General features: G+C 39.4%; 3 protein-coding genes and 1 pseudogene across 4 annotated transcripts; all 4 read right to left on the minus strand.

Annotated features, from left to right (window-relative positions):
• Window positions 1-1,729: 1,729 nt before the first annotated feature.
• On the minus strand, window positions 1,730-4,221 carry LOC103339058 (L-type lectin-domain containing receptor kinase S.4 pseudogene; annotated as a pseudogene). The gene has a single exon (XR_016127478.1). The product of XR_016127478.1 is annotated as an L-type lectin-domain containing receptor kinase S.4 pseudogene (transcript).
• A 1,668-nt stretch (window positions 4,222-5,889) lies between these two features.
• Window positions 5,890-8,607, minus strand: LOC103339040 (ribulose bisphosphate carboxylase/oxygenase activase, chloroplastic-like). The gene is made up of 7 exons (XM_016796784.2): window positions 8,295-8,607; window positions 7,714-8,030; window positions 7,518-7,617; window positions 7,342-7,427; window positions 6,705-7,177; window positions 6,320-6,601; window positions 5,890-6,199 (listed from the first exon to the last, which is right to left on the minus strand). The coding sequence occupies exons 1-7, from the start codon at window positions 8,340-8,342 to the stop codon at window positions 6,084-6,086; spliced, it is 1,422 nt and encodes a 473-aa protein (XP_016652270.2). The 5' UTR covers window positions 8,343-8,607; the 3' UTR covers window positions 5,890-6,083.
• Window positions 8,608-9,728: 1,121 nt separating this feature from the next.
• On the minus strand, window positions 9,729-11,840 carry LOC103339050 (uncharacterized). The gene is made up of 2 exons (XM_008242329.3): window positions 10,292-11,840; window positions 9,729-10,058 (listed from the first exon to the last, which is right to left on the minus strand). The coding sequence occupies exons 1-2, from the start codon at window positions 11,690-11,692 to the stop codon at window positions 9,948-9,950; spliced, it is 1,512 nt and encodes a 503-aa protein (XP_008240551.2). The 5' UTR covers window positions 11,693-11,840; the 3' UTR covers window positions 9,729-9,947.
• A 3,219-nt stretch (window positions 11,841-15,059) lies between these two features.
• LOC148921064 (uncharacterized) lies at window positions 15,060-17,197 on the minus strand. Its single transcript, XM_089044277.1, has 2 exons — window positions 15,652-17,197; window positions 15,060-15,416 (listed from the first exon to the last, which is right to left on the minus strand). Exons 1-2 carry the CDS (start codon window positions 17,050-17,052, stop codon window positions 15,306-15,308), a joined length of 1,512 nt encoding a protein of 503 aa, XP_088900403.1. The 5' UTR covers window positions 17,053-17,197; the 3' UTR covers window positions 15,060-15,305.
• Between the last annotated feature and the right edge of the window lie 247 nt (window positions 17,198-17,444).

Below are 17,444 nucleotides of genomic sequence, written 5' to 3' on the forward strand. Positions count from 1 at the left end.
GTTTGAAACCCCATGTTTGCACATTGGTGCTTGAGCCCCCCTCCCCTTAGAGTAGCCTATCGTTATATAAATAATAATAATAATAATAATAATAATTTATTAATAAATAAAAAATATATGTATTAATAAATAAATAAAAGGGGGAACCTCATTCCACACTAATACTTAATAATAAAGGGAAACTTAACAGAGAGATTCATCACGTGTGAAAGGTATTCGAATATTTGAATTTTGATAGTGTATTGAAATTATAAGGAACTTTAAATTCTAATAATATAGTATTTATTATTTCACACTCACGACAAAAAGTTCAACTCTATACGAATTCACTTTGGAAATTTGAGTTTTATCGGATATCATTTTGTTTTAAATTCTTCTGATTACTTTTCAAAGTAAATTTAGGTTTTAGCCAAAAAAAAAAAATTCACTTTTAAAAAAAGCCAAAAAATTTTCAAAAAAGACAAAAAAACTTTTCAACTTAGTCTTTTATTTGAGTGGTCTTTCTTTTGTATTTTTTCCCACTTCTATTGTTGTCAACTTATCGGACACGATGGCTATCACCTGAAGATAACCGGGTCACACAGTGCCAGGCCCGTTGGAAGAAAGGACCTTGATTGTGGCTACAGACATCATGGTTGGGTTGGTGGTCCAATATACTGCTTCTTCAAAGTCCGAAGTTTTCTAACTTCACCATGGACTTTATTAAGATTTGCTTTATAATTATAATTGTTCTCGAAAGAGTTTTCATATTTTGAAATCATTATATAATAACCTCGTTTTTTATACAATTTCTCAACATATGCAACCAAACAATCATTTGTCCACTAACTCAATCTTTGATTTTCTTTTAAAAAATCTTTCGATAACTTAAGAACACATATGGACTAAATTTATAGCGATATAATACTTAGATTAAAGACACATCAATTTCAGTGCAGCACCATGGTGGACAAACAATTGAAGATGCATAATAATCTAGTTTTGTCCATAATTAACAAACAAGACAGAGGCTTTGGCAATTGGCCATTTTGGAAAAGGAGGGAATATTTCCACACACACACCGACCTCAACAACAACAACTCCCACTCTCCACCATCTTTCCCAGCTTGCAACTTTCTTTTAGACCTTCCCACTCCAACACTCCCACTCTCTGTATAAAAGTTGAATGTATGCCTAAGCCACTATGCTCTGAGATTAATGGTTATGCTAAAATGATTTTTATATTCATAATATAATTTAAAATAAAAACCCAACATTCTTCTTGGGGTGTTTCTCGTACGCAAATGAACCATGAGCGGCACCGCACTTCTTTGATGGACTCAACATTCTTCCAATTGGAATGAAAAGGGTGATATTAAAGTCGTTGAACTCCTTTTTCTTAAGTTCTTTGTCTTATGACATGAATCAAAGACTAAATGCATTGCGTTGCGTAGCATCTCATATTAGTCTCTCGACATGTGTTCACATCTGCATTTTGAATTTTTTTTCCCTTAAGTGAGACAAAGGACTATACAAATTTATGCAATCCCTTGTTGCTTTGTTGAATTTTCTGCTCAAACAATTATGAAAGACATCATTTTTAAGTTTTTTTGTTCTTCTTTTTAATATAAAGGAAATTTAAGCTAAATGTTTGAGAAGGCGATAATCGAACTTTAAGTCTTAAACCTTAAGCGCATACATTCAATATTCAAGATATAACGGTTATTAATTGAAAGACAAAGTAGTAATCTTTTGGGTAATAATTTGCATGTCCTTTGTTTTTCTTTTGGTCTCAAACAGTATTTGCTCATCAAGGTTTCATATACGAAATTTGATCAGAAAAAGGAAAAAAAAAAATCAAGACTACCTAGTTTGGCCGTGGAGAAGACTGAGAGGAGAATTAGAAAGGGAAGCAAAAGTAGCATCCATATCTTTATTAGAGGACAAGCTCATCTTATCAAACGAAGATGATGAAGCAAACGACTTCATCAGATCATCAAAGGCAGCCTCATGATCACGATCACCCTTCCTCAACCTACGTGGGCCCCTCAAGTCCCCTGGAACTTCATTCTCACCGTCCAAGTACCTCACCACCATCCTCATGCTTGGCCGTTCGATCGGCCCATGGTTGGAACACATGAGCCCTAATTTCAACACCATCACCACCTCACCCTCGTCAAACTCTCCATTGAGCCTCCTGTCCACAACATCAAGCAGCCTGCCTTCTCTGTACATCTCCCAAACCCAGTCCACCAAAACCAACTCCCCAGCCACTGCCTTGGGCTCAATGGGCCTTCTTCCACAGGCCACCTCAAGCAAAAGCGCGCCAAATGCATACACATCAGAGCTAGTGCTGGCCTTACCAGTCCTCGGCAGCTCTGGTGCTAAATAACCCAAAGTGCCCACAACCCTAGTTGTGGTGCTTGAAACTGAGCCATGTTCATGAAGTCTTGCAAGCCCAAAATCCCCAAGCCTTCCGTTTAGCTCATTGTCAAGCAACACATTGCTTGCCTTCACGTCTCTGTGAATCACAACTTGTTCATAGCCTTCGTGTAAATAATGCAGAGCTGAAGCAACGCCCTTTATGATCTTAAACCTCTGTTCCCAGCTCAGTAGGGTTTTGGGCTCATCAAACAGGGCATTGTCCAAGCTCCCATTTTCCATGTAATCGTAGACAAGAAGAAGATCGCCTCTTCGTCGGCACCAACCCAACAATTGAACCAAGTTTCTGTGCCGAAGACGACCTATGCTGGCGATTTCCGCTACGAATTCACGCAAACCCTGTTTTGAATCGTTCGAAATTCGCTTAACCGCGACTTGGGTTTTCGATTCTGGGAGTGTTCCCTTGTATACTTGACCGAACCCGCCTTGCCCAAGTAGCTCCTTGTCCCTAAATCCTTTTGTGGCTTTCTTCAATTCTTGGTAGGAGTATCTATGGGGGCCCAGCTCCAGCTCCCAGGACTCTATTGGGTCGGAGTTCTTGGTTTTCTTCACGAAGAGGTAAATGGCTACAGAGATTGCAGACAGAGAAAGAGCAATGGCTGAAACTGATAGCCCAATTGTTAAAGATGGGTGCTTTTTCTTGGGTTGTGGAAGTGAAGGAAGAGAACCCAAGTCAAGAGCTCGAGCCTCTCCGTTGATCTTGAAGCTCCAGCCCGATATGTAGTGGGAGCTAGCAAGCAGACCCGTTGAAGCTGAAAACCCAACATACATAAATTCTTCAAGAATTGGCGAGAGATCTACGTGAAAGGATAGAAGTGGGATTTTGGGTTTTGAAGAAGAAAGTGAAATTGTTACATTCACAATATTTTGAGCCGAATCGTAGTCGATCCACGCTTGAATTGGTTTCCCACACTTGAGGTTGATGCTCTGTTTCGTAGCAGAGTCTTTGTAATAGGCAGCAGCAGCAGAGTCGTTTGAGCTTAAGCTGTTGATGTCGATGCCTACATGGTTATCGTTGATGTCTCCAAACTCGAAGTCTTGAACTGTGTCAAACTCAACTGCAAATATGTGGGTTGATAAGTTGCCAATCTCACTGCCATTGAGAAGACCAAGATATTGACTAGGCAGAGCTCTGAGATCTTTGGAGGGCGCTATCGTGAAGGCCAGGCCATGGCCTCCGAGTTTTGGGTACTCGGGGACTATGGTGAAGGCAAAGGACGTAGAGAAAGAGAAGGCTTTGCCATTGGTTTTGTTCTTGAACTGAATTGGTGAAGTGTAAAAGGCATGGCCCATTAGCCTACTGGTGTCGTTGGTCAATTTCAAGATGCCAATTTTTTCAATCTCTGCAACTCCGGTTAAGGTTAGGTTGGCAGCCACATCTTTGAAACCAGGATAGAAGAGCTCACTGACCTGAGATGAAGCTGGGAAACAGAGAACAAGTAGAAGAAGAGAAACAGAGAACAATCTGAGAAGATTTCCCATGTGATGATGAGGTGACAAAATTGAAAGTTGGATCAAGAAGCTATGGAAGGAAGATTTTTCAATAGGGTTTGGTGGGATTGGAGTGTACAAATGAGATTTGGTGATCTGAGAGAGAAAGGTGGTTTCTTAGAGCAGTGAAGGATTATTGGGAGACTATTTAATTGGTCACATGGGCCATTGGTCCATCGATTAGGCGTGAGAAAAGTGAGAGAGACAGAAAGCAGCCTATGGATCAATTTCTGTACAGGTAGAGAGCCACAGAAGATGGGCAAAAAGGAGACATGCTCTCTCAGTCTGGAAGAGTATGGGATGCTCACAAGCATTGGAGAACAGAGAGGCTCTCAGCCTCCTTTTTATCTGGTGAACCGATCGGATAGGACATATTTTGTGACGTTTGTCTGTTAATATCTTGTTCTTCCCTCACAAAAACAAAAATAAAAAGGTGAATTTCAGTGATTGGTTTTGGCTTTTCCACTTTTTTTCCCTTCAAATTTGGCTGACAATCAATGCTCAGGTGGGAACAAGAAGTTATCCATAATTGTAGGTAAAGGGTGGATCTTAGGTGGGTTGGATAAGTTGGAGGGTTTAAACCAAATTTAACCGAAACTCATCACTCGAATCTTAATTCGAAAAATTATTGAGTACATCTGATACACCGATGAGTTGGACTTTCAGTGATTGCAATGATTAACATTCTTTTAGAGAATATATACCACTGTATCATTAATGCTTGCCTAAATGAGAAAATCTGAGATTAGGAGATCAAAAAATTATAATCTCTAATGATATTTGTTTAACAGCAAGTTGGAAGGAATCTTAACTTTTAAACGTTAAGGGAGCAGGCTTAATGCCATTCTAATGCCAGCCAATATGCAATTTCTTTAGTCATTACGCTTTCACAGATGATTGAAGGTTAAGGACTACAATTTACAAAAGTTCAAACCCACTATCTCACTATATATTTAAAAAACGTGGGCTACGGATGTCACTTTACCTGGGAAAACAGCTTTGCATTATTCAAAGTCTCAAACAAAAATGTGCTTCTTAATTTAATCATTGTATTGGGAAAATTTCCTTCTATGGGCACTAAACAAAAGCAAGAAACTTCGTATGAAGGCAATAAACAAATCCTATGCGGCATGATGTGGAATTAAGATAGATTTAGTTTTCCTTTCATGGGCACGTAATGATGATGAAGTTGCGTCTCACTTTTAAAATTCTTTATAATAAAAAATACTTTAAAAGAATTACAAAAACATGAACTGAATTGTTATTGCACTCGACATTGGACATTTTAGGTGAAAACACTTCATCAAACGGGCTTTTAGTTTTCACTTTATGCACATGTCATGATGATGAAGTTGCGTCTCATTTTCGGAATTTTTCATAAATAGACCTCTCAAAACTTCTGTTTATGGTCAAAGATATGGAACAAACCGAAATGGTAAAAAAAAAAAAAAAAAAAAATATTGCACTGTAGATGAGGGGTTGTTTTGTTTTCTAGAAATTGATTCTCTATGTAAGTAAGAGTCTAAATTAAAAGGCGCAATGATTCCATGCTGGCTTTTTGGAAAGGTGCATGCCCAAGAATTCAGATTGGATTAAAAGAACATCTACTTGGTCTGTGATGAGATATAAATTATAATGCAGCCACACATGCCAAGACGATTGCTGAGTCCGCAAATTCTTGTAGCTTTTGTCTTGTGGGCACATTTGGTTGTATTGAGACACATTACGACGCTTCCAACTGCTATAGAAACAGATACAGGTAGGTTTCATTCGGACACAATTAGACTTCACCATGTGCTTTTTCTCTTACATTCTGAAGGCATCATTTGGCTGTTGCAGAAGTACTTCTAATTTTGTTTTTGGTTTTATTTTTTCCTTTTTCATCTTGGCTGTAATGTGAAGCTTGGCATTATTTTACATGATTTTTCGGCTTGAATTCCAATTAGCTGCTCATATTTTCTGTTTTGGCAAGCAGAATTTTTATATTTTCATAGCATTTTACTCTTTTTCATTAGCTTGCTTGAAAAAACTAACAGATACATAAGGTTCAATTGGGCTGGTATATATTTACCTGGCTAAACTCATGAGAATGGCTGCACAAGCACATTGCAATGACACAATGAAGACCACCACATTCTAATACAGATTCTCAAATTCCTACTAGAAAAGGTCTAAAATTGGTACAGGCAGCTTCCGTTGTCGCTCCTCGCAGTTGGATCATAGTTTGCTGCAGATGGATCAGTGCAACCTTCAGGGACAGGCAGGTTAACCTGTTGGGCTGCTTTCCCTGCATCCAAACAATTATTAAAAGCTATAAGAATTTTTCTTCTCAAGTTGGTTTTTCCATTTACAATCCTAAAGCCAGATGCAACCCTATCATCAAGGCCTCCAGGATCAAGAGTCTAACCATAGAAATTTCCACTCATGATGGCATCGTCATTGGCGTCTCCTAGAGCCGCCTCTTTCAAGTACTTTTCAGACAATTGGACTCTCTTCACATTGTCCTGCTCTTGCACAAGCAAGTTTCCATACTCAAGCAGCTTCGCAAGAGTCATCTTCGGTTGATTGAAAGTCGGAGGACCCTCTTTTGAGTTCACAAGCCTCTTACCAATACTTTCTACCCCTACACTGGCGACCCATTTCCTCACTTCATCATCATAAACTCTGGCCCTTATAGCACCAAAGAAGTCTGCACACAAACACAATTGTATTAGTCAATCTCTTGTTTGTGGTTCAAGTTACAATGCCTCATGTCCCATATTCATGTTAGAGATTAAGGCACAAAAACTTACCAATGGACTGACCAGGGAAAGTGTCAACAAGCTTGACAATGTCATCTCTAGGAACATTGTCAGCCCGGAAAATCCCTGTGCACACGCCAATGCAGTCTTCGCGAGTAGGCGCCCAATAGAACTTTTCCATACGTCCATCACGGATGAGAGGGGCATACAATGTGGAGAAGTCATTACCGGTGACTATGATGGGAACGCGGGGATTCTCCTGCTTGTTGTACATGCCAGGGAGTTGGACATTGGTTGGGTTGTCAGCAATGTTCATGAGGGTAGCATTCACCATTTGATTGTTGACAGTGTATTGAGTGGTTCCACCAAGTCTTCCAGCTCCTGCATCTAGATCATTGATGAAGAGGCAGCACATTTTGCCCTTGCTGATGATGTCTGCTGCCTCACGGTACCTTTGCCTGATCAGTTTTGCTGGCTCTCCAGCATTTCCACTTTCCAATTCTCCAGCACTCATCATAATAGGGCTGAGAATTCATTGTCATTCTTAGATATTTTACTATAAAATCATCTGAACTCAACTCTTTTCTAAATTCAGCAATGTTCATAAGGGCAACAGATTTTCAATTGGCAGCTAAAGTTCTCAATTTATAACCAAAAAGAAAGAAGGGCACAAAAAATGTATACTCACTTGATTCCCATTTTGGCAAAGACAAGCTCACATTGGAATGACTTTCCTTGACCTTTGCCTCCCCATACACCCAAAATAAGAGGAACCTGTTCCAAATTTTTTAAGCATCCCAATCAATTAACCAATATCTATAACCTACCCAGAAGAATTGGAGTTATGATCAAAATTTAACAAACCTTAATGTTTGGCAGGTTCAAAAAGTTCTTAGTAATGTGAACAACAAGTTTGTCCATGAAAGCTGGAGCAATGTAGTAGCCATCCATAATGTTGTCCAATCTGAAACAGAACATGAAACATTAACCATCCTATGAATTTACATGGGATCAAGTTCATATGAAAATTTGACTTTGAAAACTTGAAAAGTATACTTACTGGCGAAGACCAGTGCTGATGTAATCATAGGAGCTCATGACTGCATAGTGGGTCCCGCTACCCATAGGGGCTTGGAAGAGGGTGTCCACCATGCCCTTTCCTCTGGTGATGTCCTGCTGGTCATCTGAAGTGTCAAAGGCAAGCCCTCGCCACCTGTCTTTTGAGGTCTGCTTCTCCTCATCATATTCTGCAGAAACCTTGAAATTCCCAGATGAAATCTTTGGGTGCGTGATCTTGGAGGTGGCCTTCTTCAGGCTGTTGCCTAAGAAGGCAGAGCTTGGATAGGAAGATGCAGCACCTGAGCCGTTTAACTTCAACTGCACCAAGAACACTCCATTTTTCAGAGTAAATCAAACAGACCCAGTAAAGGAAAAAAACCTCTATCACAACTTAAAATCATATAATTCAAACACGAAATTGCAGAAAAAGAAAGAAAGTTTGTTCTACCAAATGAACAGACACAAAATGAAAGAGAGACGATCAAAACAATGAGAAAGTTTACAAATTGATGATTTAATCGATGAAAACAGAGGAAAACAAGAGTTGGATTTGTTACAAAAAGGGCGGGAAGTTCACAGTACCGGTGCTCTGTTAACAGCCGTGATGGTTGCTGAGATTGAAGCAGCCATTGATTGCACAAGTCAAAAGCTTGCAATCAAATGAAGGGTGGAAATGTTTGAAGGAACAAGGTGAAGTCTTTAAACAGAAATAAAATAAAACTGAAACTGTTGTCGAGCGTTCTCTCTTGGGAAGGAGAGAAAGGCAGGGAACAAGAATTTATAGGAGGGAGAGAGGTTTTGGAGTGAAAGTGAAATGGAAATCATGGGAATTGGCTTACGAATTTCCAACGGCCACACAAATGGGGAAGGCGGTATTACGTTGCTCACTGTATCCTGGTGAAGTGGACGTTGGTTTTGGACCTGTGGGTAGTTAGAGTATTTTGGAAACCATTGTGAATGTTATGGGCCACATGGTTTGCTTGGAAACAGAATGAAGACTGCTGGGCCTTTTATAATAAAGACAAAATGGAGTGTTCTGGGAACTCATTCGGATTTGAGGTTAGGGTTTAAGCTTATTTGTTCTCCACATATTAGTTTAGTTTCTTCAATTGTATAGGATTGTTAATCCTTCTTCAAATATACAAACGATATTGGGGGAGAAGGAATTGAACGCATGACCTTGGGTGAAAAAATAAAGGTTCTTAATTTACTTGAGTTACCAACACATATATATACACACACAAGCAATGTTAGAAGACTGGGTTTTCACACATGAGTTAAAGGTGTCATAGGAATTTAAATATGAGACTATTGATCTACAAGTCAAGATCATTGGACTAGACCTTGTTGGCTGAGTTACTAGCACCTTGCTTGTACATGATTCTTATTCCTGCATGGAGGATTGGCTCATTTTTGGACTTATACGTCAATACAAATTGACACGTGTGCATTTTTTTTTATGAGTGTCAAATTGTGATTTGCTGAAGTGATGACAATATTCTTCCTCAATTGTTTTTAAAATAAAAAACAATTTAAATGCGTGATTCGATAGGTGCAAGATGACCACATTTTTGGAGCCCATTATTTTTCTTGCTTTCTACACTAATCACTAGCCACAAAAATGAAAAATCTGTAGCCACAGCCATCAAACTACCATTTATGGAAACAATATATAGAAGTCGAGAAACTTCTGGTGTAAAACACCAATAAATCTTTTTGTCCCATTTGGCGCATGGATAATGGAAGCAATATATAGAAGTCGAGAAACTTCTGGTGTGAAGCACCAATAAATCTTTTTGTCCCATTTGGCATGGATAGGACTTGTCATGATCGGGCCCAAGACACCTCATTTTCATCACCCCTATCTTTAATTGGGGATAAAATTGTTCCAGAAATCTCCCCATCTTCATTTGTTGCTTGATGGATCTTGGTTCACACTGGATGAGGTTTTCTTCTTTGGCACATTGGAGGGCCGAAGCCCCAAAAAAGCAAATCCAAATTGAACTGGCCAGCTCAAACTTCAAACCATATAATTCTATAATGTATTTAAAACACTACAAAATAATTCTGCGAGGACTGAGAATATATATAGCTATAGCTTTTAACATAGTTTGATCATCCTATTCCTATCCATGCTTCTGTTTTTGCTGTTGGAACCCTCCAAAATTAGTACGTATTGACTCCAATCAGAGCTTCCCGCTTTCAAGATCGATTGTTCTTAGATGTTCTATTTTCCTACCGAGGAGTGACACTCTCAAAGCGCTTGCAGCCTCTAATTTGGACATGTACAACGGTGTCAGCTCCATCTGTGCCATTGATGATCTCGCAGCATTGTCTACGTGGTGCCTGCACATTCCATCATCATTTCCCAAAACATATGTTAGACACACACACTAATAGTCAACCTTAATTAATTCCACATAACCAAACATTGCAAGATATTTAGACACCAGTAAAATTGTGCCAAACACGTTCTTATAACTTTATGACCATGACAAGACTCACTTTGGAAATCAACTACGCCACCTAATTTTCCAAGAAAAAAATTCAAGCTAGTGAAAGAGATAAATTTCCTTTACCTTATTCCACAAGTCCGGGTTGAATTTGGGAGCTGAGACGTTGAAAAATTGAACTGCCAGAGCACTAGTGTAGTTACATTTAGGACAATCTTTTTCCTCTTTTCCCATATTGTGCCTCTTGTAACCAGTCAAGGTCTTACCCACACCAACACTCTCAACCCGATCCAACATAAAAACAACGGGTCTCTCACACATGTTTGAACTGATGGGTTGAGTATTAAATGTGAACGGACCAGTGTCCCAACTCCTCCACGTCTGAAACGTCCCTACCGCCGTTTCTAACTTCTTAGCAGTCACCAGAAACGGATACAACTGCACAGTGTAACCCCAAGACACCGAAACAGACCAATTACGATTCAAGTCATAACAAAAACTTTGCTGCAGGATCCGACTCGGATCCACTTCATACCCGCTGACCAACTTTTCCAACGAGTCAATCTGAGTTAGGTTTGGAAATATTGACTCAAAATAGTCAAAGTGGTGGAGTGACACTAGTGGGGCCACCGGGTGCGCCGCTAGCAAACCATACGGGCTTCCACGTATATCGAGCTGGTGGAACCCGAGTTCTTTTGTTACAGGCACTCCGATCTCACTCAAACAACCCTGAATCTTTTGATCTGAGCCGTAGAATTTATCATACCGGTCGATGCACCCATCTAAGATCTTAACAAGCTCAGCAGCCAATGGATGACTAATAGCAAACCCGCCTCCGCCGTAGGCCATAGTGTACGAGTGTATCACATCTTGTTCCACGCTCTCCGAGTTCCCGCCAATATAATACATCTGATTGTGATCGTATTTCGCTAACACCGAAACTAAGTTATCAGTGAAAAACACCGTATCATCATCTCCCATAACGAACCACCTCACGTTTGGCAACCCCAACTCGAAGCTTTCCTTTACGATTCTGGCTATGCGAACCGCGGACCGGGAACCGTACCAGCAGGAGTATTTGAACCGTGACGTGTCCTCGGAGACTTTGTACGGTGGGACCGTCTCTGTCCACGTCATGTTGGGGAAGGGTTTTTCGTCAAGCCAGACGAACCCGCGGGTGACGTTAGGCTTCCACCACAGCTCGGTGTAGTTTCGGCGTTTGTTCCATGACTTCACCGAGCCCGCGATGCCAAACAAAATGTGGGATATATTTGTCTGTTCGTGACCTTCGATTGAGACGCTGCCGATTTGGTTAAAGTTGGTGACTGTGTTAATATGGGGTAGGGGGAAATGGGAGTAATTTGAGAAAGCAAAGTAGAGGATGAGAGAGATGGAAGCGACGTAGCAAAGAGCCAGAGTGGATTGAATGGTGAGAGAGAAGACATCTATGGCTTTGATTGTGGGGAAGACTAGGAACTTCCATAAATTAAAAGGATGGTCGTGAAGGGTTTTTGTTGCACATGACATAATGAATATGGAAAACTAAGTACTCTGAAAATAATTTTCTGGGAAATCATGAAAAGGAAGAGGAGGAGGAGGAGGAGGAGAAGGATATGGGTTTTGAAATATATGAAGGTTGAAGGGAGAACATAGAGGCAGGTCCTACTTTGATCCCTAAACGTCTGGTTTCTAACTTGACGTACACTGCCGGGTAAGTGCATTTAATTTAGTCACTCTTGAGACTTGACTCTTTTCATATGTACATTTTTATGTTAATTTATCAATCTTTAACCTTTTGATAATTCCCCAAAATATTGATCAAGAAAAATAAATCTCGAAGAGATTATGCCCAAGAATAGTGATGGTATACTTTGAGTTAAAGTGGCGATTAGAAATATTTCCTAAATTTTATTACTATGCTAGAGGGTTCATATTGAAACAAAGAAATTTCTTAGTTATGACATGTTTTACCTTCTAATTAAGGAGTTACACTCTCAAACCGATTGCATTCTCTAATCTGAACTTGCACCACACTATCAACAACCCCTCCTCCTTGTGTGCCGTTGATGATCTGACAACATTGTCTACGTGGTGCCTGCCCATTTCTCCAACATGTTAGGCACTCCTCAAATATAATGTCAAAGACAAACATTATTGAACTATTGTATACAACATACAACAAAACAAAAAATAATTCCACGCATATATGCCACTAATTGCGCTGAACTATTACACGGCAAATTCTCAGCAGAAGATTTAGGCGCTTTCTGTTTATCGTTTTCTTCCCTCCACATTATATTTTGACTATCTGGTGAACAAATCTTGATCTTGGGTCAATGCCTATAAAGCATTTCAGTTTGGTAACTAATCTATAAAATTATGACAAAAATATCAATGAAACTAAGGGCTATATATGAAGTCCATGTTCTTATTTTTATCTGATTTACTTGTTTTTTTTAAAAAAAAATTAAAATATATTTTCCTAGAAAATTCATGCAACTAATTAAAAGGCAAATTTTAAATACAAATTTATAAATAAACCCAATCCTAGACATGTATTTATAAAAAAACTCAAGCACTATTTAAACATAGAAATACACCCAAAATCAACTCCAAAATCAATAATTATATATTTTTTGGGTGTGTTTATAAATGAGTTTTGAGTGTGTGTAATGATGAGTTTTTGGTGTGTTTATAAAGTGTTTTGGGTGTTTGGTTTTTTTATAATTTCAGCCCCCATTTTGGGTGTTTTAGTGAAACTCCCTATTTTAAATTCCTCACCGTATCCCACAGTTTTGGGCTCAACTTTGCAGCTGTGACATTGAAAACTTTAACTGCTAAGGCAGGCCTACAGTGACATTTGCCACAATTTATCTCTCCGATATTTTTATGCATCTTATACGTCGTTGTGGTTACATCATCGCCACCACTCTCAACTCAATCCAACAAATAAATAAGCAGTCTCTCACATGAATCCGAAATAATAGATCCGGTATTTAACGTGAAAGGACCCATCTTCGAACTCCACGTTTGAAACATTTGTAATGCCGCTTCTAGCTTCGTAACTATTAACAACTCTGGATACAACTGCACGGTGTAACCCCAGGATACAAAAACGGACCAATTACGCCGTAAATCATAACAAAAGCTATGTTGCAAGGTCCGATCCGGATCCATTTTAGACACACCAATTAGCTTTTTGACCGAGTCAATCCGGGGTCGTTTTGGAAATATGGACTGCACATAGTCCAAGTGGTGGAGTGACACTAATGGGGCCACTGGGTGCGCTGATAACTAACCGTATGGGCTCCCACGTTTGTCAAGGGCTTCTAGAATTCAAAACTGCACCAATAACCTACTAAGACCTCTTAAAGAAACCCTTCCTGGCCAATTTATAAATATAAAGCCCATTACTTTCACAATACAAGAAGCAAAATACGAACCCGACTGAGGTCAGGAACAATGCCTTCACCTTGGTCTCCAACATTAAATGTCCCAAGGACTACGCTGTGTGATATCTGTCCAATGCGACCAAGAGGAACACCACTAGCCTCATTTCCTGCCAAATTACATCAAGAAGCTTATATAATTAATCAAGGAGAGTTATTTCCTTGATTAATTAAGGGATTTATTTTCCTATTCTATATAGTTGAAAAATCATTGTATAATTAGGAAATATTATCCTAATTGATTACTGTATCTATTTCCTTGTAAAGTACTCATGTAAACTCCTATATATATTTCCTTATGGAGAAGAATAAAACTTAACCCAAAGTATTCAAACCATATTCATATTTTAGCACCTAGAAGACTCCCTATTTTAGAAGGTGCATAGGGAGCACAGTTGAAGTTGTATTTTTCTAATTCATCTCTAAAATTTGTCTAATAAAGTAGTTTAGGGAGTCCGCTGTAAATGCTCTTATGAGCTACATGGGTTTGCTTGGAAATAGAATGAAGACTTCTTGGCTTTTTATAATAAAAACAAAATAGAGGGTTCTAGGAACTCATTTGGATTTGAGGTTAGGGTTTAAGCTTATTTGTTCTCCACATATTAGTTTAGTTTCTTCAATTGCATAGGATTGTTATTCCTTCTCCTAATTTACAAATCATATTGGCGGAGATTGAACGCATGACCTTGGGTTAAAAAAAAAAAGGTTCTTCATTTACTTGAGTTGCCAATACTTTATATATATATATATATATAAGCGATATTGGGGGATTGGGTTTTTTCACACACGCACTGTTAAAGGTGCCATGGAGTTCAAATATATGAGACCATTAGTCTACAAGTTAAAGCCATTGAACTAGACCTCGTTGGTTGAGTTACTAGCACCTTGCTTGTACATGATTCTTATCCTTGCATGGAGAATTGGCTCATTTTCGAACTTATATGTCAGCACAAATTGACGCGTGTGTATTTTTTTATGAGTGTCAAATTGTGATTTGGATGAAGTGACAAAACAATATTCTTCCTCAATTGTTTTTAAAATAAAAAACAATTTAAAACAATTTAAATGTGTGATTCGATAGGTGCAAGAAGACCAAATTTTTGAAGCCCACCATTACTTTTCTTGCTTTCTACACTAATCACTACCCATAAAAATGAAAAATCTTTAGTCACAGCCATCAAACTACCATTTATGGAAACAATATATAGAAGTCGAGAAACTTCTGGTGTGAAACACCAATAAATCTTTTTGTCCCATTTGGCATGGATAGGACTTGTCATGATCGAGCCCAAGGCATCTCATTTTCATCATCCCTATCTTTAATTGGGGATAAAATTGTTGCAGAAATCTCACCATCTTCATTTGTTGCTTGATGGATCTTGGTTCACATTGGATGAGGTTTTCTTCTTTGGCACAATGGAGGGCCCATAGGCCGAAGCCCCAAAAAAACAAATCCAATTGAACTGGCCAGTTCTATAATTTATTTAAAACACTACAAAATAATTCTGTGAGGACTGAGAATATATAGCTATAGCTTTTAACATAGTTTGATCATCCTATCCATATATATTTAGCAATTGGTACATGCATGCTTCTGTTTTTGTTGTTGGAACCCTCCAAAATTAGTGCGTATTGACTCCAATCAGAGCTTGCCACTTTCAAGATCGATTGTTCTTAGATGCTCTATTTTTTTACTGAGGAGAGACACTCTCAAAGCGCTTGCAGCCTCTAATTTGGACATGTACAACGTTGTCAGCTCCATCTGTGCCATTGATGATCTCGCAGCATTGTCTACGCGGTGCCTGCACATTCCATCATCATTTCCCAAAACATATGTTAGGCACACACACTAATAGTCAATCTTAATTAATTCCACATAACCAAACCATTGCAAGATATTTAGACACCAATAAAATTGTGCCAAAACAAGTTCTTATAACTTTATGACCATGAGAAGACTCACTTTGGAAATCAACTACGCCACCTAATTTTCCAAGAAAAAAATTCAAGCTAGTGAAAGAGATAAATTTCCTTCACCTTATTCCACAAATCCGGGTTGAATTTGGGAGCTGAGACGTTGAAAAATTGAACTGCCAAAGCACTAGTGTAGTTACATTTAGGACAATCTTTTTCCTCTTTTCCTATATTGTACTTCTTGTAACCCGTCAAAGTTTTACTCTCATCAATACTCTCAACACGATCCAACATAAAAACAATGGGTCTCTCATACTTGTCTGAACTGACGGGTTGGGTATTAAATGTGAACGGACCAGCATGCCAACTCCTCCACGTCTGAAACGTCTCTAACGCCGTTTCTAACTTCTTAGCAGTCACCAGAAACGGATACAACCGCACAGTGTAACCCCAGGACACCGAAACAGACCAATTACGATTCAAGTCATAACAAAAACTATGCTGCAGGATCCGACCCGGATCCACTTCATACCCACTGACCAACTTTTCCACCGAGTCAATCCGAGTTAGGTTTGGAAATATTGACTCCAGATAGTCCAAATGGTGGAGCGACACTAGTGGGGCCGTCGGGTGCGCCGCTAGCAAACCGTACGGGCTTCCACGTATATCGAGCTGGTGGAACCCGAGTTCTTTTGTTACGGGCACTCCGATCTCACTCAAACAAGCCTGAATCCTTTGATCTGAGCCGTAGAATTTATCATACCGATCGATGCACCCATCTAAGATCTTAACAAGCTCAGCAGCCAATGGGTAACTAATAGCAAACCCGCCTCCGCCGTAGGCCATGGTGTACGAGTGTGTCACATCTTGTTCCACGCTCTCCGAGTTCCCGCCAATATAGTACATCTGATTGTGATCGTATTTCGCTAACACCGAAACTAAGTTGTCAGTGAAAAACACTGTATCATCATCTCCCATAACGAACCACCTCACGTTTGGCAACCCCAACTCGAAGCTTTCCTTTACAATTCTGGCTATGCGAACCGCGGACCGGGAACCGTACCAGCAGGAGTATTTGAACCGTGACGTGTCCTCGGAGACTTTGTACGGCGGGACCGTCTCTGTCCACGTCATGTTGGGGAAGGGTTTTTCGTCAAGCCAGACGAACCCGCGGGTGACGCTAGGCTTCCACCACAGCTGGCTGTAGTGTAGGCGTTTGTTCCATGACTTCACCGAGCCTCCGATGCCAAACAAAATGTGGGATATATTTGTCTGTTCGTGACCTTCGATTGAGAAGCTGCCGTTTTGGTTAAAGTAGGTGACTGTGTTAATATGGGGTAGGGGGAAATGGGAGTAATTTGAGAAAGCAAAGTAGAGGATGAGAGAGATGGAAGCGACGGAGCAAAGAGCCAGAGTGGATTTAATGGTGAGAGAAAAGACATCTACGGCTTTGATTGTGGGGGAGACTAGGAACTTCCATAAATTAAAAGGATGGTGGTGAAGGGTTTTTCTTGAACATGACATAATTAATATGGAAAACTAATTTGATGCCTAAACGTCTTGAAATATGGGTTTTCTGGGAAATCATGAAAAGGAAGACGAGGAGGAGAAGGATATGGGTTTTCAAATATATGAAGGTTGAAGGGAGAACATCAAGGCAGGTCCTACTTTGATACCTAAACGTCTGGTTTCTAAGTTGACGTATACGTGCCTTTAATTTAGTCACTCTTGAGACTTCACTCTTTTCATATGTACATTTTTATGTTAATTTATCAATTAAGATAATTCCCCAAAATATTGATCGAGAAAAATAAATCTCGAAGAGATTATGTCAAAGAATGATGCACCTTGAGTTAAAGTAGCAAAAGTATTTCCTAAATTTGATTACTACGACAAATGGTTCATATTGAAACGAA

This window comes from Prunus mume, linkage group LG1, assembly GCF_029339155.1.
Source record: "Prunus mume cultivar Tortuosa linkage group LG1, ASM2933915v1, whole genome shotgun sequence".
Classification (NCBI taxonomy): Eukaryota; Viridiplantae; Streptophyta; class Magnoliopsida; order Rosales; family Rosaceae; genus Prunus; species Prunus mume.